The 25,451-nt window shown below is 38.6% G+C and overlaps 1 protein-coding gene across 1 annotated transcript in view; it reads left to right on the top strand.

Annotated features, from left to right (window-relative positions):
- Positions 1–25,451, top strand: part of RFT1 (RFT1 homolog) — a 49,685-nt gene that overhangs the window by 2,784 nt on the left and 21,450 nt on the right. Inside the window, exons 2-10 of the mRNA XM_036737551.1 lie at positions 105–190; positions 1,354–1,470; positions 1,912–2,101; positions 2,451–2,552; positions 5,848–5,982; positions 12,276–12,354; positions 20,145–20,195; positions 20,732–20,862; positions 22,219–22,363. Of these exons, the coding sequence (XP_036593446.1) occupies positions 105–190; positions 1,354–1,470; positions 1,912–2,101; positions 2,451–2,552; positions 5,848–5,982; positions 12,276–12,354; positions 20,145–20,195; positions 20,732–20,862; positions 22,219–22,363 (1,036 nt within the window). The remainder of the gene's footprint in view (positions 1–104; positions 191–1,353; positions 1,471–1,911; positions 2,102–2,450; positions 2,553–5,847; positions 5,983–12,275; positions 12,355–20,144; positions 20,196–20,731; positions 20,863–22,218; positions 22,364–25,451) is intronic.

Raw genomic sequence — 25,451 nt, 5'->3', positions numbered from 1 at the left:
ATCTTATATTTATTTACATGATTTTAGTGAGATTGTATCTTTATTCATATGACAGCAATTTCACTGTTGTTAGGATTGTACTCTGACATTTCTTTGTTTTGTAGGTGTTGTTTCGTTTGATTACCTTCGGTTTGAATGCATTTACACTTCGATTTCTTTCAAAAGAAATACTTGGACTAGTCAATGTAAGGTAAATAGAGACATGCTTTAGCATTGTCCATACCCGATGTCTCTAGTTATGTTTTTCCTTAGACTTTATAACAGCCTGTCATCTTATTTCAGGAGCAGTACATGTGCCTCTCTTTGTCAATTCTTATATTGTGATGGTGTTTTTGTGGTTTTCTTTGTTTGCTTTACTGTTGTGGTAGGGAAATGCTATGACTGTGGAGTAGCTGAGGAAATAATTGATTTTAGTTTGAATGAACACATGGATTGTTTTCCCTGCCAGGTGTTCTGTTTTGTGCGCTTGCAGAGCCCCATAGGGGATTTGTGGAGGGGAGGAGAGTAATGCAGTGTAAACATGTGGAAGAAATCCCATGAGGGGTGACCTCTGCAGTAGGAAAGGATAGTGATTTGTTTAATCACAGGGCCAAGTAGCTAGTCTATCAGCTTTTTAGATAATTATAATGAGTAACTGAGGAACAATTGGAATAAAATAGTCTTTAGAGTGTCACTGTCTCCACTTCTGTTACTATGGTATAACCTTCCCTTGGTTTGCTAAAAGATAGCATACTTTGGAAAAGAACTGCTCTTCTGCCACCCACTCCCTCTATTACAGAAAGGAAACCAAAGATAATTTTAGATGTAGGCAAGGACTTTGTTGTATCCCTCACAGCATTTAGTTTGGTCTTAATCTCAGTAAAGGCTTACCACAAAATTGAATTGTACTAGTCTCATTCTAGTTGATAGTTTCAGTACCTGTCCAGAGTGTCACTCTGATTCTGTAGTCTCTCTGCTAACCAAAGCATCAGGTACACTCCTGTTGACAGCAGAACCAATGGCACCAGTATTGCTAATAGCACTAATAGCCAGAGAGCTGAGATGGTGGTGTTCTTCACCTCTTCATACTCAAAGACATCTTTTCCCCCATCTATAAGGTCTGCAGGCTATTGAATGGTGCTATACTTCCTTTGAGTCTCAAAGCTGACCATGGCCTATATGGGTGTGCACAGAACTCTTATGTATATACTTTGTCTTGATGCACACCTGGATGTGGCCTCTGGGAAAATTCTGGTGATGACAACCGTCATCGTTTGTAACAAAATCTTATTTTGTCATGGTACTGGCAAAATCGTAGGAATTGCTATTGTGAAGACACAAACGTGAACATGCTGCCCTATTTTTCTGCTTTAGGCTAACGTTGCTTTACTCAACTGTCACCTTCTTAGCAAGAGAGGCATTCCGAAGGGCATGTCTGAGTGGAAGTACAAACCGAAATTGGAGCCAAACAATCAACCTCTTATGGCTAACGTAAGTGTGATTTGGTAGGGAAAAGAGAGCTTAATCAAAGGAGGTGTCTGATTGTTTGAGGAAACTGATTAAATAGTAACTCCTGCCTAATTAAAACCAGGTAATTTCTGAATCTAGTTTTCACATGTGATTTCTCAGAGCATGAGGTTGTGCTGGAAGAAGACAAACTTGCTGAATGTCTGAAGGAGCATCTTTGATTGCTTTAATGCATTGTATGTTTTTGGGGTCCTAGAATTTTGTTACTAACAATGCTTTCTGTCATTTCCACATACCCTGTAAGTCACAGGACCGAAATTTTTCTAGTATCTTTAATTTGCAAGTATATCTTGGGAAGCTAGTTAATACAGTTGAATTTCCTATATGGCTTTATTGATTTTAAAATTTGTATTATTCATGGTAATACTGAATTTCCTTAATACAGATGTTTAAATTTTCTTTTAGAGTCCCTTTGGGTTTATTTTGGTCCTTGTTCCTGGGTTGGGTCTGGTCCCAGATCCTTGAAGTGCCTGATCCTAATGTAATACCCAATTATGGAGTTGGAGTGGCAGCGTTTGGTCTCTCTGCAGTGATTGAACTCTTAGGAGAACCTTTCTGGGTCTTAGCACAAACACATATGTTGGTCAGGATTAAGGTTAGTACTATGATCTACTATGATTGTTTGAACAAAATGCCAAAAGGAAGAGAAAAGGTTACTCTGGGGAGAGAGTGGCTTTTCTAGTTCTATGCTTAAATGAAGTCCGGAAAAAAGATATCAGCATAGTACAGGGAAAGTTCATTAAGTTGGATTCTACTCATTTGATGTCTTAGAAGAGGGCTAGGCCAAAATTGACTTTTACTATTGCGATTTATGAAAAATTGGTTTAATAAGCAAAGTAATATTGTAAATCAGCATATAAGAAGTTTGTGTGGACTTCTCAGATTATTCTAGTTGTCCTTATTAGTCTTAGACTAAGGTTAATCTTTTAAAAATGTTTTTGCAGGTGATTGCTGAAAGTTTGTCAGTAATCCTCAAATGTATTTTGACAGCTGTTTTAGTCATGTGGTTGCCTCACTGGGGACTTTACATCTTTTCTTTGGCCCAGGTAAAGTTCATAGCTTTTTAGATTTTTATATAATAACCATTTTAAAAAATTCTCTTCTTTTTTCATGTCATTTATTCTTTTAGTTGATTTAAATAGTCTGTGTCCCAAGAATCTTCAAAAAGAAGGCTCATAGAAATGTTAGACTGCATTTTGTTACTATTTCAACTTTGGTTGTCGCCTCTATGGACTTCTAATGGAAGCACAGAGATTTCACGTACTTCCTGGTAACCTGGTGTGTTCTGCAAGCCTGGCCTGTTTAGGAATTTTAAATAAGGGAGAAAGGAAAATAGGGATCCTGAGAAGGCTTCCTTCAAAGCAGTGAACTCAGAATCAGGTCTTATTTAACCACTTAATGAATTGGCACGTAGCTGGTGCAAGGGCTGAACCAAGCAAGAAGAATATGCCTTTATGTAAGATACTTCTTGATTGTCTTGGGCAAATCTGTACCAAACTGATATTTTGTATTGCGTTCTCCTTTGAAAACAGTAAGGCTGGTGGAGGGGGAAAGAATCAGATTGAATCTGTTTCTTTCTTGGGGTTTCACAGAAGTTCTTGTGAATTAGGTAGAATGTCTTCCAAGTTAGTTTTATCCTCATCTTAAACCTTATCTTTAATAAGTTAACCTAATATTTTTCTAAATTTATGTACCCTTACCATAAACTTTTTTTCCTTAGTGTGCATTTTGATTTTGTTAATTTTAAGTCTTAAATTGTCCTGCTTAATCCACAAATGCTTGGAAAGTTTTTGACCACATGGGAAGATACCTTATTATAATTTTGAATAACAATTTCAATTTCATCTATATTTATTGATAAAATGGGAAAGTATTGGGTTTAATTCAGAAAACATTCATTAACCACTTACTTTGCACAGGGCACCATGTTACTGAGACTTCAGAAGTTTGATAACTATGTGAGCCAAAATTAGATTTTTAAAAAATATCCCTTGTATCTTGGCTTTATAATTTGTACTTAATAGAAATTGAAAATTACAAAATTAAAAAGCTAAGTTTGATAAAAATTGAAAATTGGAGAGTAATTAGTTTTAAAAATGGAAAATTGGTGGTCAAAAATGAGGAGTCTGACCAATTGAGATGTTAGATACATCAGCCTGTGAATCACTGCTTGTGATTCATGAAGTGACAGCTAACCTCTGAATCCCAGGAAAATACTTTTTTGACCACAGTTGACCAAGAAACATATGCAAAATTGCACATAAGAATGAAATGAAAGAATTTGAAGGACACGAATATGGGACGAAGAAGATGATTCTGTGGCAGCTGTCTTCTCTGACCCTCTTCACCCTTCTTCAAGGTCTCACCTAGGTTCCACCTTTTCTACAAAGCCTGTTTAACCATTGCAGCCCCCAGTGAGCTCTGGCCTTCTGTGAGCTGTAGCATGGATTGTCTCTATCACTCATTTGACACCTGTCATCTGTTACTTTATAATTTAGTTGGTTATCTTTTTAATGTGTATGAGCTCTGACTCCCCAACTTGCATACTTCTCTGAGGGCAAAGACCATTTGTGTTGTCCACTGTACCTACCCTGAGGCCCTGCACATAGTAGGCATTTAATAGATATTTTTTGATAGTTTGATTGGTCATGCTTGACTAGAAAAGGCAAAGCTTTAGTGCTCTCTTCTGTTTTTCACAGTTTTGTGATGCAGTTCCTTGAATAGCTCTCTTGGACTGGACCACACCCTGGCATATACAGCTATTTTTAGGGAAGGCATAGTCTTCTTGTCTTGTTTCAGTCCTTACACAGGCTATGTGCCAATTCATAAAGCAGTTAAATAAAATCTGATTCTGAGTTCACTGCTTTGCAGGAAGCCTTCTCAGGGTCCTGATTTTCCTTTCTCCTCCATTTAAAATTCCTTTCAGGGATTCTATTAGATTGCTCTGTTAAGTCCAGAAAGAAACATCACCCACCTCCACCCCTGCCTGCTATAGTGATATAACCTCACTTTCACTAACCTACCTCCTTCCTGTCCTCAAAGTAATTATCTTACTTGTTCCCAAATGTTAGTAGCAAATGTTTAGTAAAATACACAGTGATTAAGGTACATTATATTTCAAGTGTTCATAGGCTTTGCCCACTTCTCTGTGGTTCTTGGCCAAGGGAAATTGCAGCCTGCCACTGTGAGCACTTACGACACTTTTAGTAAAGCTACATCTGTCTCTAAAATAATAGAAAGGTAGAAGGGCAGGAATTTTCTCTTTATCATATTTTTCCCACGTTCAGGCTTCTGTGTCCCTAAGAATTGATTGGAGGTTCTTTTGTTAAGGTTGGGTGAAACAAAAAAAAAAAACCTGTTGTGGGAGAGGGTTTCTCTCTCTCTCTTTCTCTCTCTCTCTCTCGGCTGAGACTTCTCCCTCCATAACATCAGGGGTATCAGTGGTGTTCTCTGTTGGAAAGGAAGAGATGGAGATAATGCCCCTGTTCTGAGAGCTGCCATTCAGCTCTGTTCTCTGTGGGAAAAGAGGACAAATAAGCATTTATGAAAGTGTTTTTTTCCTCTCCCTTCACCCAGCCTGAGAACAAACATTTCCACCTGCACCTCCTGGCCAGCCTCTATGGCTAGTCTTTGTCTCCAGGATGGGTGGAGGGAGGAGGGACTTTTCTTATCAGCCCTCCTCCCATCCTGTCGACTGTGTACTTGAGAGCTGAGAGGAGAGGGCTGGCAGCTTCTCTGCAAATAAAGCAGATGTGGGGTCTTTTTTGTAATCATAAATTCCACAGATTTCCGGAATTTATGGAAAGTACTCCTATAAAGGTAGAAAATCCCCAGGCCTCAGTACAATCAGGCACTCACAGACAGTGAATTGTGAATGCCCACAAGGTACTTTTGGGTGGTGTAACTGTACTACTCTGTCCAAACACTAATCTAGTTTGTCTGTTATCTTATATTGCTGTGGAGCTTTGAGTAGTGGTAGTGTTGGAAATTATGTTCTGTCTAAAGTTACTCATGTCATTTTGGCTAAGCAAAAGTTAGGACATTTCTCACTGTTATCCTGTAATGTTCCTGGGTGCTATTGAACAGTGGCCATGCTCTTTTCTGTTGGGTATAGCAGTTCTCTATTGAAGTGATAGTTTTACCAATGATAAAGCTGGATGATGCATGCTCGATGTATGATTAATGATTAACTGTATGCTCAATGATCACTGATGAAAGATTCCATGGAATCTTCAATAACAATTTTATTTCTTGATTGGCACTTGAAGTTATATTTACTTTAGTTTGAAAAACCATTTTGTTTAAATTTGTGAAATTCACTTTTCTCTTTTTTTTTTCCAGCTTTTGTATACCACTGTTTTGGTGTTCTGCTATGTCATTCATTTCATAAAGTTAACGAATTCCCGAGAAGTAACCAAGAAGTCTCTTCCGATCTCAAGAATGACAGATCTCTTACCTCACATCACCTTAAATGGGGTAAATAACCAAAATAACCTGTCGTCTTCACTTTAATCATGGGCGCTTGTTCTGTTCTTGAGGGAAGGAAACTAGAACTGGTTTATCCTTCTATTTAAGTCAGTCTGTTCCTAACTTGACTTCAGCTTTGACTGTGTTAGTTGTAGAGTGACAAAGGAAGGCCATAAAAATAATGTTATTTTATTGAAGTATAGACCTGTCTTTTCTACTGGGGCACAGAAGGTATCTACTAGTATTATTTATTAAATATGAACAATTCCTTCCTCATTTGGGACATTTGGAATTCTACATATTGATGTTTGAGAATAAAATAGAGTCTTTTTTCTGTTCAGATCTCTGTCTCACAGTTCACTTAACTATTAATAATTGCAGTTTTGCAAGTCATGAAATTCCAGAGTTTAGAGGGAGCTCAGAGGTCATTTAATCCAAACCTTCCCCAAAGCACAAATCCTCTTTATACCATCCCCAGCAAGAAATCGACTTGGAGTTTTTATTTGAAGATCTCCAGTGATAGAGAACTGTCTATGCTTCTTAGTGTGCCCCTTACCCTCACCCTCCCTCCTCCCCAAGGCAATCTATTCCACATTTGTTTAGACAGTTTTAATTGTAGGGCATTTTTCATCAATTTGAGCCCCAGAGTGCCTCCTTATAATTTCTGCCATTTGATACTATTTCTTCTCTCTGGTTCCAAGTGGAACAAACCCAGTCCCTCTCCCACATGACAGTCCTTCAGATATTTGAAGACCTCTCTCAGGTGCCTCCCTCCCCCAATCTTCTCCAGCTAAGCAGGGCTTTTCATCTTAGCATCCTGTGCCATGGTTCTGGGTCCTGTCATCATCTTCTCCATGCTCATTTTAAACTGTGGACCCCAGCACACTAGATCTGGTCTCACTAGGGCAGAGGGAAGTCGGACCATCATTTCTCTCACTATGGAAACTATCATCCTGTCTGCAAAGCCTAAGATGGCATCAGCTTTTCTGGATCCTGTTACTCACTGCTGACTCATGCTGAGCTTTCACTTCCCTAAAACCCCTACATCTTTTTCACACAAGCTGCTGTTCAGCTACACCTCTCCCATTTTGTACTTTATTTGTATAGGTTTTAAAAAAATCTCAGTGACCTTATCTTTATCTCTATCATATTTCATTTTGTCAGCTTCAGCCCACGAGTTCAGTCTGTCAGGATCATTTAAAATCCTAGTTTTGTCATATAAACCATTAGCTATCCCTTCCAGATTTTTGTCATTTGTATATTTGATAAGCATACCACCTGTTTATTCATCCGTGTTATTGATAAAAATGTTGACTGAGATGAGGTCAAGGAGAGAGATCTGTGGTGCTCTGTTAGAGAAGTCTATTCAGGTTGATACTGGTTCATTAATCAATTTTGAGAAACCATTTAACTGTACTATCTCAAGTCCACTTCTTCCTCTTGTCCACAAGGATATCTTGAAAGACTTTGTCATATTCTTTGCTGGAATTAATGTGCACTTTGTTAATGTCATTTCCATCTTTGTGTTTGCCATGATCCCTCAGTCTTCCAGTAGCAGCTCAACAATCACATTTGCAAATTCTTTCCATACTTTAGGATATAGTCATTATTCCAGGTGATGGGTACTTAAAATGAAGGCAGTTAGGTGTTCTCTGACCATTTCCTTACTTCTCTTGGGTTTCAGTTCCTTATTGACAGTTTTTATTCTGCTATTACTGGTCTGAAGGTCATTGGTTGAGAAAAATAGAAGCACAATACAGTTGAACAGTTTCCTATCCTGGCCATCTTTTTTTGTCCTCGCTTCTCACCTGCTCTTGCCCTGAGCGGATGTCCTATCCTTTCTGTGTCCTTACTGTTGACTTTTGGCATCGTTTTAAATAGCTTCTTTTGCTGTGTTTAAATTTATTACATACCTCAGTTTATAATGTACTTTATCCTTCCTAACACTATTCTTATAAGACTTTGCCACTCTTTTAACACCTATTCTTTCTTGCCTCTCATGGATGCCCTTTTAAAGTCAGTCAGTCAATAAATGTGTGTGGTGACAGTAGTATCCTTCAATCCTCATTTTTCAGTATTAGATTCAGTTAGAACTCCCTAGCCATAGTTTCCTTCTTGATAACTTCTCATTTCTTTAAAAAAATATTAGATTTTGGGGGGATATATTTTGTTTTTATGTTGTATAGATTTTGCCCTGCTCTTTTTTCCTCACCATCTCCCCCTGCCCCAGTTATTCTTTATGACAAGTAATTTTTTTGAAAAAAGAGGAAAAAATCAGCAAAACCAATCAAGATATCAAGAAAACCTGATTATATATGAGTGTTCCACACCTGTGGACCTCCACCTCCGTCTTCTCATATTTTTTCTTTGGGGCTAAGCTTGTTCTTGATGCTTTTGAAATATTCATTTTCAATTGTTTTGTTCTGGTTCTTTCTATTTATATTGTTGCAATCATTAGTTATATTTTTTTCTAGCTCCACTCACTTCATTTTGCATCTGTTCATGTAAATCTTCTCTATAGTCATCATGTTTGTAATTTTTTGTCACAGTAATATTCCATTACATTCATGCACTAGCATGTGTTTAGTCAATACCCAATCAATATCCACTGACTTTGTTTCCAGTTCTTCATTATTGTAAAAGTACTGATATAAATACTTGGGTATGTATGGAGCCTTTCTTTTTATCAGCTACCTCCTTGAAGTTCATGCCTACTAGTGGAGTCTCTGGGTCAGAGAGTATCTCATCTTTCTGAAGCTCAGCTTCTGGTTAGCATCTCAGATCACTAGGTTCTACCTGTTTTATATCTGAAATCTTATTAATCTGCTTCCCTAAAGTTTTGGGTATGTGGCAGACAATGCCTGCTGCTCCCTTTCTTATCTGTCAGGAATTCTGGAATTGCATGACTATTACCTCCCAAGACTCCTAGTGTTTCTAATCCATGGCTAATTCCTCCTTATTGGTCAAATTCAAGTCTAAAGTAACAATTTCCCTACTCCCTTCTTCCATCTTTTGAAAGGAGCATCCTTTGAGTACTTCTCCACATAATGGTGCTATTTACTGCTTTGGCATCATTTACATAATCGTAGTCCTAATCAGGTGGTTTCTGAAGGATGCTTTGGTGAAGACTGTCTTCAGTTAGTCTACTTTTCCTTTGCTATCCTCTTTTTATCTTTGTTTTCTACAAATAGAACAGTTAGTTATATGGGACAGAGAAGGGAAGGCATTTGTGGTTGTTCTTTTCCTTTAGTTCTTGATGAAGATAAAAGGACATACAGAATTTAGCCCTCAGAAGTTCTTCAATTCTGTTGTAAAGCTTTCTGTGAGAGAATATGTATTTCTTAAGTTATTCCTAAGGTATTTCTTAAACCTGCTTTATTTATATGAAAACAGTCAAGACCAAATGGCTCTTATATACCTTGTCTAATTCCTTATAATTCTTTTCTTTTCACTTGAAACAGAGTGAGAAAATACAGGTTCTTTTTGACCTCATTTTTTTCATCAGGCTATGTTTTCTTTTATCACACTTAAGTAAAGAACCTATTCAGTAAGGTTTTTATTAATCATGCCAGGAACCTTTAATTCATACCAGCAAGTCAATTCTGAAGATGCTAAGAAAGTTCTTGGTAGTGTAAATAACCCACCTACGTAGTACCCAACAAAAACTGCCCAACTAGTGAGGCTGTTGGAACTGATTCTTTCTTAAGGACCTGCCCAGAAATGAAATATGGTAAGTGTTTTCAGGTGGAATTGATAGAGTAAATAGCACTATTCTGCCACGAAGTGATCAAAGCCAAAAAGTAAGAAGTAAATAAAGTGAGAGGTGGGGATTTGGGTAAATAAAAGAATATAAGGCAATTTTACAATAAAAAATTTACTTTATGAAATTGTCTAAACTGGTTATTTTGTGATGGTTTTTTTTTGAAGGTTGAGAATTTCCTCCTAGAACAGTTTAAAAAACATCAAAGAATATTATAGTTAGTGTTACATCCTACTTCTTGTTCTTTGAATTCTATATTAATACATTAATGAAATTAATAAAGTTATTGGAATTTAAAATTGTTTCTGCCTGTGAAACTTAGATTTTTAAAAATCTTTTAATCTTAGAGCTGTGTTAGATCATGGTAAAAGAACACTGAACACCATCATGAACCCAAAGGCCTGTAAAAATTCTCTAGGAAAAAAAAATTCTCTAGAGACATTTGGCCTTTATAGAGAGAAGCCAGTTAATAAGACTGGAGAGAAATTTGAGAGTGAGCATGTTCTGACTCCAGCTAAAGCACCTTGAGCCTCTTGAGTTCTAGTTCTTGGATTTTTCCTAACTTAGAGCAGATCACATTTCTTTTCCCAATGCCTCTCTTGTTTCTTCTATAAAATAAGGCTGGAAAATGTCATGTGGGTCAGATGCTTCCAAGTGTGGGCCCTGTAAAATTGACTTCTCTCTCAGGTGCTAAGGAGTAAAAGTCTTCTTCCCTTCTTTCTCTCTTGACAAGTCACTCAGAATAGCATGAAGAAAAATTAACTTTCTTCTTTCTCTCCCATGCTACTTATCAGAAGCCCTAGAGTGGAGTCCAACCTTGGTTTCAATTTCTTCTGTCTTTAATGAGCATTTTGGAAACAGTAAATGGTGAGGCCATTCCCTCCAAAACACAAATCTACTTGAACAGAAGAAATTCAACCTTAAGTCAGAACTTCTGGATGAAGTGGACTACAGGAGGGCCTTAGTCACCCATCAATTCTTTGTGTGGTCATTCCTGTTTCGCACTCCTGTGAAGCTCTTGAAAGCTTGATACACTCTGGCAGTTTTTCCATTTTAATAGGAAGTTGAACTATAATTTGCTTAAGAAGAAAGTTACTCTACAGATCCAGGATATTACAGTCATTTCCTATTTCAAAGAGTACTATCTGAACACATCACCCCAAAGTTTTAATGTTTATCCGAAGAAGACGTAGTGGTGCTTAAGACAGCTGATGCATTTGGATCTGGTTAAAAGAGTTTATTCCTTTAGATGAAGTATCCTGTGATTTAGCATCAGTTAGCAATTATTTATTAAGCACCTACTATGTGCTTAGGGAAACAAGTTTTAAAATGTGTTTATGTTCATATGGAGGAAACAATAAGTATATAAAATTTGTAGCATAAATTAAAAGTCAACACCTACAAATGTTTGGATCACTCTAGTTTAAATCCTTATTGTTCTACTGCACATTCAGCCGCAGAGAAGAGGGCCCCAGGCAGCCAGGTTGACTTCAGAAGGACCTAGTTTATCATTTGCCTTCTAGGATTCTTTTGAATGGATAGAACTAGTGAGGTTGTTAGAACTTACCTTCCTTTCAAGGATCCCTCTAGACTCCTGTGCTCAATAAACATAAACCTGTATCTGAAGTATTTTTTACCACATGGAGACTGAGATCAGATAGAGATCAATGTTGTTGTTGACAATTCATGATTTAGGCTGTAACTGAAGAAAAACTCAGTACTGACTCCTTACATTGTAGCATAAAGGTCATGATTCCTTTGGCTTAGCAATCAGAGGTTTTGGTAGATTGTGAGTAAAAGGCTTTGCAGCCAGTTGGTAAAAGGTCAGACAGAAGTATAAATACGGCATAAATGGTCGTTTGCAAGTTTGGCCCCAGAGAGTAGACAGAAGATGAGCCTCCCTTTTCTTGGAGAAATGGGGGACTATGGGAGTAGGGGGAACGTTGCATCACATGTCAGTCATTGTGCTAGTTTTGTAGAACTGTTTGGTTTTTTAAATCTTTGTTAACAAGGAAAGGCTGGACGAATAAGGGAGAGAGGCATATTCAGAAATGAATGTGATATAAAACCAAAAGCAGCAATAAAATTTAAAGGATTTTGTTGGCCTATATTCAGCCTCACAACTTCACATCTAGTCGACAGTCAGGGAAATCAAAGAAACTACTTGCTGTTTATTGATTGTGGGGGATGTTATATTGAATGAAGTGTTGCTGATTTACCCTTGGGATCTTTTGAACGAAGTGAAGCAATTTCCCAGCTGTCATCAATGTATGACTATTTTGATAGGCTTCTTGTAAGGAGGCTGCCAAGATGGAAGAGTTCATATTTATATTTGATAATGGGCACAATTCAATCTGGCAGTTATTGAATACCTACTATGTGCTCAGCATTGATTGAAGAATTGGAGTAGGGATAGAAGGACAAGTGCCCTTGTGAGATTTAAGAATTTGTAATTTATAGCCTAAAGGAGGCTATCCCTCCCTCTGTTAGTACATTGTATAAAACTAAAATTTTAAATCGCCTTTTTTCCTCTACCCTGCAGACTTTTGTTAATTGGAAAGAGGCTAAATTGACATGGAGTTTCTTCCAACAATCCTTTCTGAAACAGATTTTGACAGAAGGTAAGTAAAATAAATAGCAGGCTTTCTTTGAGCTGTCATGGAGCCATAGCTTGATTTGGATAACAAATCAGAGAGGAAAATTTCCTAGAACTGGAAGTAACTTAAGTACAAATTAACAAGTTGTTTAGTATTAGTGGAATTTCTGAAAGATAGATTTTGAAGTAAGTAAAATGTAACGACAAATAGAGGTCCTTATTTAATTGTGACTTCACAGAATTGCAGAATTTTAGAGTTGGAAGGAACCTCTAGTCCAACTTGTGCCTCAGAAGAAATCCCCACTACAATGTAATCTTGGGTTGCATTAAAAGAGGCATTGCTTCCAGGAGGAAGGAGGTTAATGGTCCTAGTAAGCAGCTGTCCAGCATCAGCTTTAAGATTTCCATTGAGGAGGAATCCACTATCTCCTGACAGCCCATCCTGCTTTTGGATGGCTCTAATGGCCGAGACATTTTTTCCTAACATTAAATCTAAATTTTCCTGCTTTACAGTTTCTGCTTGCTAATCCTGGTTTTGTCCTCAGGTCAAACAAAATAAAGCTAATCCCTCTTTCGCCTCTTAGCTGTTTAAATACTTGAAGAAGGCTGTCATGCCCCCCAAGTCTTTTCTCCTTCAGTCTGATATTCCAAGTTCCTTCAGGCAACCCTCATGTGACATGGACTCCAGGCTCCTCACAATCCTGGTCACCCTCTTTTGGACACTCTTCAGCTTATCAATGGCTTTTCTAAACTGTGGTGCCCGGAACTAAATATAGTAGTTCAAATGGGGACTGACCAGGGCACGGTCTAATAGAGTAGGACTGTCACCTCCTTACTCTAGAAACGATGCAGCCTCCTTTAATGTAACCCAAAATTACATTAGCTTTTTTGGCTCTTCCAGCACACTGCTAACTCTTCATAAAGGCTCCAGATTGTTTTTGGACAAATTTCTGCCTAGCCATGCCTCCCTCCTGTTGTGTTTGTGAAGTGGATTTTTTGAACCCAAGTATAAGACTTTACCTTCATCCCTGTTGAATTTCATCTGTTCTATATTCAGCCAGGTGCTCCAGCCTGTCAATACCTTCTTGGATCCTGACTCTCTCATCTAGTTTTTTAGCTACTTCACATGGAATAAGGACTTTTATAACTGAAAAGAGTCTTAGAGATGATTTTGTTCAATTTTTTCACTTTGTATATAAAGAAAGAAAAGGGAAATTATTTACCTGTCACAGAAGCTAATTATTGGCAAAATCAGTACTGGAACACAGGCCTACTGACTTTCCACACTTCCCTAGAATTCCATTTTCATATTAAATTATGAATACACTTTTAAGAACCAGGTTTTTATTATTTCATTTGCATAGGAATATGAGATTCACTCATGTAATGAGTGTGATGAGGCCCTAGTTTTAACAGAGGCATAGCTGGGATATAGGCATAATGGTGACAAATTTATTTGTTAGATCATCATTAAGCTAAAAATAAAGATTTGGGAAATATTTGTTGATTGATTCTATGACTTGGATAAAAACCCTTCTCTTTTTTATACTTTGCTTTCTTCATCTGTAAACCTGGGGAATGGACCCTTCTAATTCTGTGGTTCTGTGATATAAATCAAACTTGGTGCTCTCAACCTAAACATAGACACTTAGCTTTTTAAAATTAGGGTGTTTAGAAACTTCCAGAGGAAATAAATGCAAATACTCGTTTGTGTGACAGGATGGGAAAAACCAGCACTAACATTTTGTGGACTTGCTAATGAGATTGCTGATCAGTTTGCCACATTTTAAAATGGGAAGGCCAATTGATTATTTTTTGATAAAGCACATTTTTGCTTATGTGCACCTTTTCTTGGCCCCACATGTTTAATAGCAATTATAGCAAGCCTACAGGGAGCATATTCAACCGAAGTTGTGGCCTGTCTTAGTCTTCTAGACCACAAATGACCTTGTTTATATGAGGTAATATAATCTATAAATTTACCAACTAAGCCTTAATATGGCGGCACATTCATTCTAACTATTGTAACAGTAGCTAGAACTCACTAAAAGAATGCTACTGACTAAAAGTATGACATTCTCCAAGTCCTTTTCCCTGTAGACTTCACCTTCTTCCTTTGTAAAATGAAGGAGTTCAGCCAGGTGGTCTCTAAGGGCTCTCTTGAGTTTTTCACTGCAAAAATCAGGCTTGGTAATAGTCATTAACAGTTGACTGATTTATCCTTCGCTATATGAAGCGTCACAGCCAAGACTGGCATGGTGAGGTTGAGAATCTCGGGCTTATTAATAAGGAGCAGTAAATGATGATACCACACGTTTGTAAAATTTTGCTTTATTATTTTATGGAACTTCAAAAAGCAGCTGGAGTCCAACATGAAAAATTTCATAAACATAAAGCATTCATTTTGAGCTATATCCCCAAGGTCACCAAACTGTGTTCACTCTTTGACCCAGCAATACCACTACTAGGCATATAACCCCAAAGAAATTTTTAAAAGATAAAAGGACTCATATGTACAAATATATAGCAGCCCTTTATGTTATAGCGAAGAACTAGATACTAAAGGGGGGCCCATATTAAGGAAGTGTTGAACAAATTATGAAATATGGATGTAATGGAATATTATTGCACTATAAGAAATGACAAAAGGAATAGATTCAGAGAAACCTGGGAAGACTTGAAAGAACTAATGCAGAGTGAAGTGAGTAGAACCAGGAGAATAATTTGTATAATGGCTACAACTTGGAATTCTGATTAATGCAATGTTCAGTCCTGACTTCAGAGGACCATTGATGAAGCCTGACAGAGAGATGGAACGGAAGTGCAGAATGAGACATACACTTTCTTACATGGCCATTGAGTAGGTTTGTTATGCTTGACTGCACTCATTCATTACAAGGGAGGGTTGGCTTGTTGTTGTTTGTTTATTTGTTTGTTTTTTAATGGAAAGGATTTCATGGTGAGAAGGGAACTAATTAAAATGTCAAAAGAAAAAGAAAAAAGAGGAATCTTTTACAAATTCATAGAAGAGAACAAGAATTTCAGAGAAATACATAAGCAGGACAGCTTTGAAACTAATATATTGGATTGATTACAGAATTTTTTTAAAAAAGACTGTATATAATTGATAGTCACATAAAATTCTATTATTCTGTTCTTTGTATTTGGAAATATTCATGTTTGTTGGTGTTTGTCAAATTTGGAATGCCAAAAAAAGGAAAAAGTTTTAAAATGGAAATGTACATTTTGAATAAGATATGAAACAGTTCTGTGCTAGGCACTGTACTAAGCACTGGGGCATGCAAAGAAAGGCAAAAGACAGTCCCTGTCCACGGGGATTGGGGGAATTCATAGTGTAGTTGTGGAGATAGCAAGCACGCAAATATGTACAACAAACTATCCACAGGATAAATAAGAAATAATTAACAGAGGGAAGGCACTAGAATTAAGAGGCTTAGGGAAAGTCTTCCTGTAGAAGGTGGGATATCAGCTGGGACTTGAAGGAAGCCCGGGAAGCCGGGAGGTGCAGTTGAGAAGGAAGAGTATTCTAATCATGGGGGACAGCCAGAGAAAATGCCTAGAGTGCAAGGAGTCCATTGTCACTGGTTTGAGGAGCACATGTAGGGCAAGGTGTAAGAGGGCTAGAAAAGGAATGGGGTAGGATGAGGATCCTGGAAGTGATAGGGAGTTTGTTAAGGAGAAAGGTGACATGATCAGACTGGCTCTTTAGGAAAATCACTTTCACAACTGAGTGGAGGGTAGATTGGAGTGGGGAAAGACTTGAGGGAAGGAGACCCACCAGCAGGGTCCAGTAGTTCAAGTGTGAGGTGTTGAGGACCTACATCAGGATGCTGTCAGAAGAGAGAGAATGTGGCATATTCGAGAGATGTTACGAAGGTGAAATTGAAAGGCCTTGGTAACAGATTGGATATGGGGGATAAGCGATAGTGAGGAGTCAAGATTGGAGCCTGGAGGACTGGGAGGATGATGGTGCCCTCAACAGTAATAGGGTAGTTTGGAGAGGAGGAAGGTTTAGGGAGGAAGATAATGAGTTTAGTTTGGGACATAATTGAGTTTAAGATGTCTAATGGACATCCAGTTCGAAATGTCTGAAAAGCAGTTGGAGATGCGAGATTGGAGGTCAGCCAAAAGGTCAGGGCAGTAAGTAGCTTTGAGAATCATCAGCATAGCGATGATAATTGAAGCCATGTGAGCTGATGAGATCACCAAGTGAAACAGTATAGAGGGAAAAAAGAAGGCCCAGAACAGAGTTCACTGTTGCATGGAACAGTGGTTAGTAGACTGACCTGGATTAAGATTAAGGAGATTGAGTCTCTAAGGAGACTATTATAAATGCTTTTTCCCCCCTTCAAACGAAACCTACGATTTCATTGGTATGGGGATATCTTCTTTTTTAAACTTAAATTTTATTATTTTTTTCTGATTAATCAGCATTTGTTTTCCCTCTTCCCACCCCCTTTGAATGGTTTAAAAATAAATAAAAAGAAAACCTTCATAACAAATATACATAATCAAGCAAAAAAATTGTAAATTACCCATGTCCAAAACATGAGTCTCATTCTGTGTTTTAAGTCCATCATCTCTCTGGCAAAAAGTAGTTAGTGTGCCTTCTCTTTGGTCCTCTGGAATTGTGATTTGTCATTGCATTGATCAGGGTTCTAAAGTCTTTCCAAGTAATTTTTTAAAAATTTATTTATTTAATTTATTTAATATATTTAGTTTTCAGCATTGATTTTCACGAGAGTTTGAATTACAAATTTTCTCCCCATTTCTACCCTCCCACCCACTCCAAGGTGGCATATATTCTGGTTGCCCCGTTCCCCAGTCAGCCCTCCCTTCTGTCACCCCACTCCCCTCCCATCCCCTTTTCCTTTCCTTTCTTGTAGGTCAAGATAAATTTCTATGCTCCATTGCCTGTGTATCTTATTTCCTAGTTGCATGCAAAAACTTTTTTTTTTGTTTTTGAACATCTGTTTTTAAAACTTTGAGTTCCAAATTCTCTCCCCTCTTCCCTTCCCACCCACCCTCCCTAAGAAGGCAAGCAATTCAACATAGGCCACATGTGTATCATTATGTAAAACCCTTCCACAATACTCATGTTGTGAAAGACTAACTATATTTTGCTCCATCTTATCCTATCCCCCTTTATTGAATTTTCTCCCTTGACCCTGTCCCTTTTCGAAAGTGTTTGTTTTTGATTACCTCCTCCCCCTATCTGCCCTCCCTTCTATCATCCCCCCTTTTTTATCTTCTTCCTCCTCCTTTCCTGTGGGGTAAGATACCCAACTGAGTGTGTATGGTATTCCCTCCTCAGGTCAAATCCAATGAGAGCAAGATTCACTCATTCCCCCTCACCTGCCCCCTCTTCCCTTCCTACAGAACTGCTTTTTCTTGCAACTTTTATGCAAAATAATTGACCCCATTCTATCTCTCCCTTTTTCACTCTGTCAATATATTCCTCTCTCATCCCTTAATTTGATGTTTTTTAGATATCATCCCTTCATATTCAGTTCACACACATGCACATACACACACACACACACACACACACACACACACACACATATCTATGCATATTCCCTTCAGTTCCCCTAATACTGAGGTCTCATGAATCAAACACCTCATCTTTCCATGTAGGAATGTAAACAAAACAGTTCAACTTTAGTAAGTCCCTTGTGATTTCTCTCTCTTGTTTACCTTTTCATGCTTCTCTTGATTCTTGTGTTTGAAAGTCAGATTTTCTATTCAGATCTGGTCTTTTCACTGAGAAAGCTTGAAAGTCCTCTATTTTATTGAAAATCCATATTTTGCCTTGGAGCATGATACTCAGTTTTTCTGGGTAGGTGATTCTTGGTTTTAATCCTAGCTCCACTGACCTCCGGAATATCATATTCCAAGCCCTTCGATCCCTTAATGTAGAAGCTGCTAAATCTTGTGTTATTCTGATTGTGTTTCCGCCATACTCAAATTGTTTCTTTCTGGCTGCTTGCAGTATTTTTTCCTTGATCTGGGAGCTCTGGAATTTGGCGACAATATTCCTAGGAGTTTTCTTTTTTGGGATCTGTTTGAGGAGGCAGTCGGTGGATTCTTTCAATTTGTTTTACCCTCTGGCTCTCGAATATCAGGGCAGTTCTTCTTGATAATTTCTTGAAAGATGATATCTAGGCTCTTTTTTTGATCCTGTTTTTCAGGTAGTCCACTAATTTTTAAATTATCTCTCCTGGATCTATTTTCCAGGTCAGTGGTTTTTCCAATGAGATATTTCACATTGTCTTCCACTTTTTCATTCCTTTGGTTCTGTTTTATAATCTCTTGGTTTCTCATAAAGTCACTAGCTTCCACTTACTCTAATCTAATTTTTAAGGTAGTATTTTCTTCAGTGGTCTTTTGGACCTCCTTTTCCATTTGGCTAATTCTGCCTTTCGAGGCATTCTTCTCCTCATTGGCATTTTGGAGCTCTTTTACCATTTGTGTTAGTCTATTTTTTAAGGTGTTATTTTCTTCAGTATTTTTTGGGGTCTCCTTTAGCCAGTCATTGACTTGTTTTTCATGGTTTTCTCACATCACTCTTATTTTTCTTCCCAATTTTTCCTCTACTTCTCTAACTTGCTTTTCCAAATCCTTTTTGATCTCTTCCATGACCTGAGACCAGTTCATGTTTTTCTTGGAGGCTTTTGATGTAGGCTTTTTGACTTTGTTGACTTCTTCTGGCTGTACGTTTTGGTCTTCTTTGTCACCAAAGAAAGATTCCAAAGTCTGAGTCTGAATCTGAGTGCGTTTTCGCTGCCTGGCCATGTTCCCAGCCAACTTACTTGACCCTTGAGTTTTTCGTCGGGGTATGACTGCTTGTCGAGTAGAGAGTACTTTGTCCCAAGCTTGAGGGGCTGCGCTGTTGTTTTCAAAGCTATTTCTACACAGCAAGCTCTGCCACACCAGCGCTCCTCCTCCCCCAAGAACCACCAACCTGGACCTGACTCAGTTCTAAGCTGTCTCTGCACTCCTGCTCTGATCTGCCACTTAATTCCTCCCACCAGGTGGGCCTGGGGCCTGAAGCAACTGCAGCTGTAGCTCTGTAAGCAGCCTCAGAGCTGCATCATCTCTGCTGCCCCTGGTGGCCAAACTGCGAACTCCTTTCACTCTGTCCCAGCAGCTTTTCCCACTAAGCTTCTCTGTTGTCTTTGGTGTTTGTGGGTTGAGAAGTCTGGTAACTACCACAGCTCACTGATTCAGGGCGCTAGGGCCTGTTCCGCCCAGCTCCTGTTCTCGTTGGTCCTGCTGCCACCCACGCTGGGCTCCACTCCACTCCTCTCCACTCCCAGTTCTGTGTGATAGGCCTTACCCCTTGACCATCCAGGCTGTTCTGGGCTGGAGCCCTGCTTCCCTCTGCTATTTTGTGGGTTCTGCAGTTCTAGAATTTGTTCAGAGCCATTTTTTATAGGTATTTGGAGGGACCTGGGGGGAGCTCATGCAAGTCCCTGCTTTCCAGCTGCCATCTTGGCTCCACCGCAACATGAATACTTTCTATTACATTTAGATCCAGATTCCTTGCTCTGGCTTAAAACTTGAGGAAATTACCTTCACTTGGAATCTTGTCCTAGATTTCATCATAACATATTCAAAAATAGTTTCAAAATATTTTTCATTACATTTTGCAGCATCGAAACTGGACTCATGCACAAGGAATTACACTTAGCTGGAGATTAAGACTTTTCACTTTAAAAATTCTGCCAGCTAGAAAAGAGAAACTGGAATTCTCTGTTTTAAATGTTAATTATTTTGCTTTTAAACTTACAGGTGAGCGGTATGTGATGACATTTTTGAATGTGTTAAATTTTGGAGACCAAGGTAAGCTTTACCACAGTTAATGTTTATAAGATAGCACTTAATAAATACTTAATATTGTTCTCTCTGGTTTATTGATTTTTGTGAAAATGAGATTGTCAGTTTCTAGAGATACCAAACTGTTGTTCTTTGTAAGTCTATGAAAGGTTTAGAATATTTTTTTAAGTGTCTAGCAGTGGCACTAAAGTGTTTTAGCTATTGAGGTACTCTCCATTACTGCTTTGCTGGGCCTGGGACTCTGATATCCCAAAAGAGAACATGGTTTACATTGGTAGAGGATGGAACTCACCGTCTCTAGGCTGAGCTGCTCTTGAGTATGTTTATGTAGCTAGAGATTCCTTTATGTATCAATATGTTTATAGATTGTAGGTACTTCTTTTAAAATTGAATACCTGTTTGCTTAAAGCTAACGGAAATGGAAACTGAACAGAAAAATAAAATGTGCATTGTATGAGTTTTAAAAACCTGCCACTGTAGAAGATTCAAATGGGACAAAAAGAGTAGTAATGTTGCATTATGTTCCTTTTTTGTTCCGCTAGGTGTTTATGACATAGTGAATAACCTGGGCTCACTTGTGGCCAGACTGGTTTTCCAGCCAATAGAGGAGAGTTTTTACGTATTCTTTGCTAAAGTTCTGGAGAGGGGAAAGAGTGTCAAGCTTCAAAAACAGGTAATTTTTGCTCTCATATTAGTTTTAAATTCAATTCACTTATTGAACTGAAGGAAAAAACAGAAGTGTCAGTTATTCTTTATGCCTTCTATCTGAGTTGTGTTCCTTTGAGGTTTTAACCTCCCCTTCTTGTTATTCTGTTGCATAGTCCCAGACTCCACATGGTTTTTTGGGGATAGTTCTCCCCACGACCCCATCCTTTTGTACTGCTGTCCTCTTTCTCTAGTTTGCCCCTACGTCTTTGTTACTTTGGGAGCCTGCCCTAATACCCTGTCTTAGAACTAAAAGAGCTGTCCCACTACTGTGGCAATTCCCTTGGGAAAAACAAAAATTGTATCGCATTTCCTTCTTAGGTGGAAGGATATGGGACACCAAAGAAGGCCTCAGGGTGATCTATATAGGATGAAGAAGTTTAAGAACCGAAGCTTAGGCAGAATGGTGAGAACAGGCTGTCATATGGTTCCCCTCCCCACTCTGATGCATGGAAGCTACCAAGACTTGGGCAAAACATTAGATGCTTGCAGACAAATGTTCAGCTTAAGATCCTACATGTTATATGGCAAACATAGGGAAGATTCCGAGAAATGGAAAATCCATACATTCTTAGGAAACTGCTTTAAAATTCTGATTTATCTTCAGCTTATAATCAGGCTCAGTAAAGTTTTGGCCCTGAGAAATCCTAAGAGATTTTGTCAAATGTGTCAAGATCTGTAAATTATGTATTTATTTAGTTGTTTGCATGTTGTCTCCCCATTACAATGTGAGTTCCTTGAGGTCAGGGATCGTGTCCTTGCCTGTCGTTATGTCCCCAGTGCTCAGCAGGGTTCCTGGAACGCAGTGATTACTTAACAAATACGTCATGTTGTTGTTACCGTTCCATCATCTAGTATGTAGTCTGACCTTAATATACATTGACAGCACCTTCAGAATACTGAGAGCTGAATGGTTCGGCATGGGGGGGTGCTTCTGCCAGCAGATATAACAACACACTGCAGTTTTAGTTTAGTGAAAAAGTCAAAGGGAAAAGTGTGTGTTTCAAAGAATTTAGTCTCCTTGGGTGTTCCATAATGTAACATTCTGACAGTTGAAGTAAATTTATCCAGAAGCAGTTGGAAAAAGCCTTACCTCATATGTGATTTGTTCCTCTCCATTTCTCTTCCTTTGCTAATTGATGTAAAACATATTCAGGTTACAAAAGCTGGTTCTGGAGATCATTAAACAGCTGTAAGAGCGTACGTACTATACATTGTATATTGATGAAGGAGAAAGTCTAGATGCTTTAAAGCCCCAAAAATAGAGATCTTTTCCTTTAGATTGTGATTCCTATGGTTTCCTTTACTTTTCTTCCTGCCCCAGGAGGATATTGCCATGGCAGCAACAGTTTTAGAGTCCCTGCTGAAGCTTGTCCTTCTGATTGGTCTGACAATAACTGTTTTTGGCTATTCCTATTCTCAGTTGGCTTTGGATATTTACGGAGGGTCCATGCTTAGCACTGGGTCAGGTACGTTCCACATTTTTATCTACTTTGTAATTCTTTCTAAAGGAAACAACAATTCATTGATTGTGTACACGCTGGTTAATTGTTTTGTCACTGGATAGGGCTCTTGTATCACCTACACAAACAACCAGGTGTCCTAATTAGTACTTGGACAACTCTGAAATTCTTCATGATAGACAGGCCTCAGCCTGAAGGAGGTGGATGAACCTACCTCAATGCTGTCCTTCTTCCAGACACAAAAAGTTTCTTGCAAAGCAGTTCACCAAGTTCCCTTAGAATGACTGCAACAGTGTTAATGAGTTTCTTAAGATAATAAATGCCATATAAGTCTAATGGCTTCATGCATAAAAGCCTCTAAAGTATAACTCAGAGTAATTGTTGAAGAATTAGATCAAATTAAGAAAGTGAGGGGTGTGTTTATTACAGTAACTCTGAGTTTAGGAAGAAAAAGATGGCTGGATAGATTTAACTTTTAAGCAACTCCAGACAAAATTTCTCTTAGCAATTGCTTTCTATTATTTTAGTTTGTGATTTTGTAAATTAAAGTTCATCCATTTCAGACTATATCAGATAGCAGCTTTATGTTCAGCTTGGCCATTCATTTGTAGTTTTTCTTAGGTTTAGAAAATTTATTTTAATTCCTCAGATAAGTAGAAAAGAACTCCAAATACCTCTTCTTGCTCTTGAGTCTCTGAAAAGAACTCTATAAATCGTTATTAAAGCTGCCTGGGATAATGGGGCCCAACATTTTGGTGTTGGGGGAAGAGGGAAGACCCAAGTTTGTGTAAACAAGAACAAAGGTAATTAAGTTTAGAGAAACAACTGCTTTTAAGCACATGAAGTCACTGGCGTCATTCTTAGGGTATTGTGTGAGAAGTACATGGAGACCTCATTAAAACCAGCCCGCTGAAAGGAAATTGTAGTAGGAAATGATTACAGAATTGGTGTTCAGAGATTGGTGACTCAGCTTTTTCACTGCAATTCTGCTTGCTGGGAGGTGTAGTCAACAATATGCCAGCTTTCTATGTAGCATTGCATAGTGAGAGGGGTTGGCTGTGTCTGGTTTGGCATTAATATGGTGAAATTATTTTATTATGAAAGAAAGATTGATAGAAAGTGGAGAAATTCTCTGCAGTCCTTTTTTACATATGAACCAATGGCAAAAGTTAGAACCAGATTTGCTAGTTAAAAACAAGTCAGTGCTAAGGTGAACACACCCAAAGTCTCTAATCCATCACCTGATGTAACTTCAGAGTCGTGAGGGGTTCTCTGAAGGAGTTCTAGTCCTGTAAAGACCCTCTCAAAGCCTATTCTTCAAGCAGCTAGGAGTTCTAACGTGAACAAGATGTATTTGCTTTCTAGACCTCTCACAAAGTGTAGATTAATAAGTATTTATTAAATTGTCAAGGACTTTGTTCCATCTGGTGTGGATCATTCATACAGTCTTCCTCATCAGACTATCTTCTTCCTGACCCTCCAGCTTCCCCTAGTTGCTCCTATTTTTTGTTTTAATTATACTCCCATAAAGGTCCAATGGTTGCTTCCTCTTTTAGGAGGGAGAGGGAAAGGAAGGACAGTCAGATCTCTGATTTCAGTGAAGAGGTTTGGGGGTTCTGGGACCCCAAGAATGCCAACACAGAATTGCCTGGAATGAATTCACACATTCAAGCCTTCTCTTAGTCAAGTGGCAAAAAGTTTATTGTAACACTTTAGCAAAAGGGAGCAAGAGTCCTTAAGAAACCTGCTAGAGAGTGAGGATGGTGTTGGGGTTTATATGGAAAAGGAGCATGGGAAAGGAATGCCAGGGACGCTAATTAGATCATCTAAGGGTCCAGGTGTATTTGGGAACTATGGATGGGACAGTGTAAGGAGTATACCAGACATTGAGGGAGTTGTCTGAGGCATGGGCCTTGGGAATCTGGCAGGAGGAAGAGTCCTTGGGCCAGCCAAGGACAAAAGCCCTTGGGCCAGGCACCCTTCTGTCTGTTCTGATAAGAGGTTGTGTTCTGCAACAAGAGACAATTTTCTCACAGGGCAGGGGCCTATTGAGAAATTGGGAGGCTCCCAGAGACATGATCTTAAGTCCAGGGCCTGAACATCCCATCATCATATAGGGAGTTCCAGTGAAGGAGCTCCCTCCTCCATTGCAGGCTGGCACCTTCTCTGCAATTGATAGTCTTCAAGAATTGTCTGAGGTGCTGAGAGTTACCCAACAAAGCCAGTACGTGTCAATGTTAGCACTTGAACTCGAGTCTTCCTGGCTCCACAGATAACTCTTTATTCATGTATTTATTTATTCTCCAGTAGTTTCATATTAATTGTAATTAATCGTAGTTTCACATTAAGTCCAAGATTCAAAACCTTTCAGCAGGGTGTACCAAGTGACTTTGTTTACTGTACCTTAGTTTGTCTCCTCAGTTCATTGCAAGTCCATCAGTTTGGAGTCCCGATCATACACTTATCTCACTCTTAATTTTCAGACTTATCCTAAGCAGTGCTGCCACATAGCGAAATTACCTTGTCAGCTTACCAAAACATCCATCTCTTCTCAGTTTCCTTATCTGTAAAAGGGGGGCAGGGATTAAACTAGATGATCTTCAAGGTCTTTCTCACTTCTCAATTCTTTAAGCTACTTCAAACCTCCTCCTCAATGAGGGCTTCCTAGATTGGTCAGAAAAGTCTGACAACTTTCCATGGCTTAGCCTCAGCTCCCAAACCTAGATGTGGAATCCCCATGTCCACACACCTCTATTTCCCATCCAATTTTGTAAACTTTCTTGCTGTCGCCACTCAGATATGGATTTTTCCTTGTCCTGTGCATAGGGTATATCCTTCTTAATCTTTTCATAAATTATTTTAATCACAAAACTCTAGAGTTAGAAGGAAAGTTAAAAGTCAGTAAGTCCAGTCCTTTCTCCAATATAAGATAATTTGAGAAGAGTAACAACAGAAGGAATCCTTTTTTCCATACTGCTGACAATGTTTTAGTTTTACCCTCTCTGTTCTATATGTTTCTCTGAGTCTGAGATAAAACAAATGCAGCTAGACGGTCAGTGGATAGAGTGCTAGGCCTGGAGTCAGGAAAACCTTG

Source organism: Trichosurus vulpecula, chromosome 9 (assembly GCF_011100635.1).
Source record: "Trichosurus vulpecula isolate mTriVul1 chromosome 9, mTriVul1.pri, whole genome shotgun sequence".
NCBI classification, from domain to species: Eukaryota; Metazoa; Chordata; class Mammalia; order Diprotodontia; family Phalangeridae; genus Trichosurus; species Trichosurus vulpecula.
This window is presented reverse-complemented; position numbering and strand designations above follow the sequence as displayed.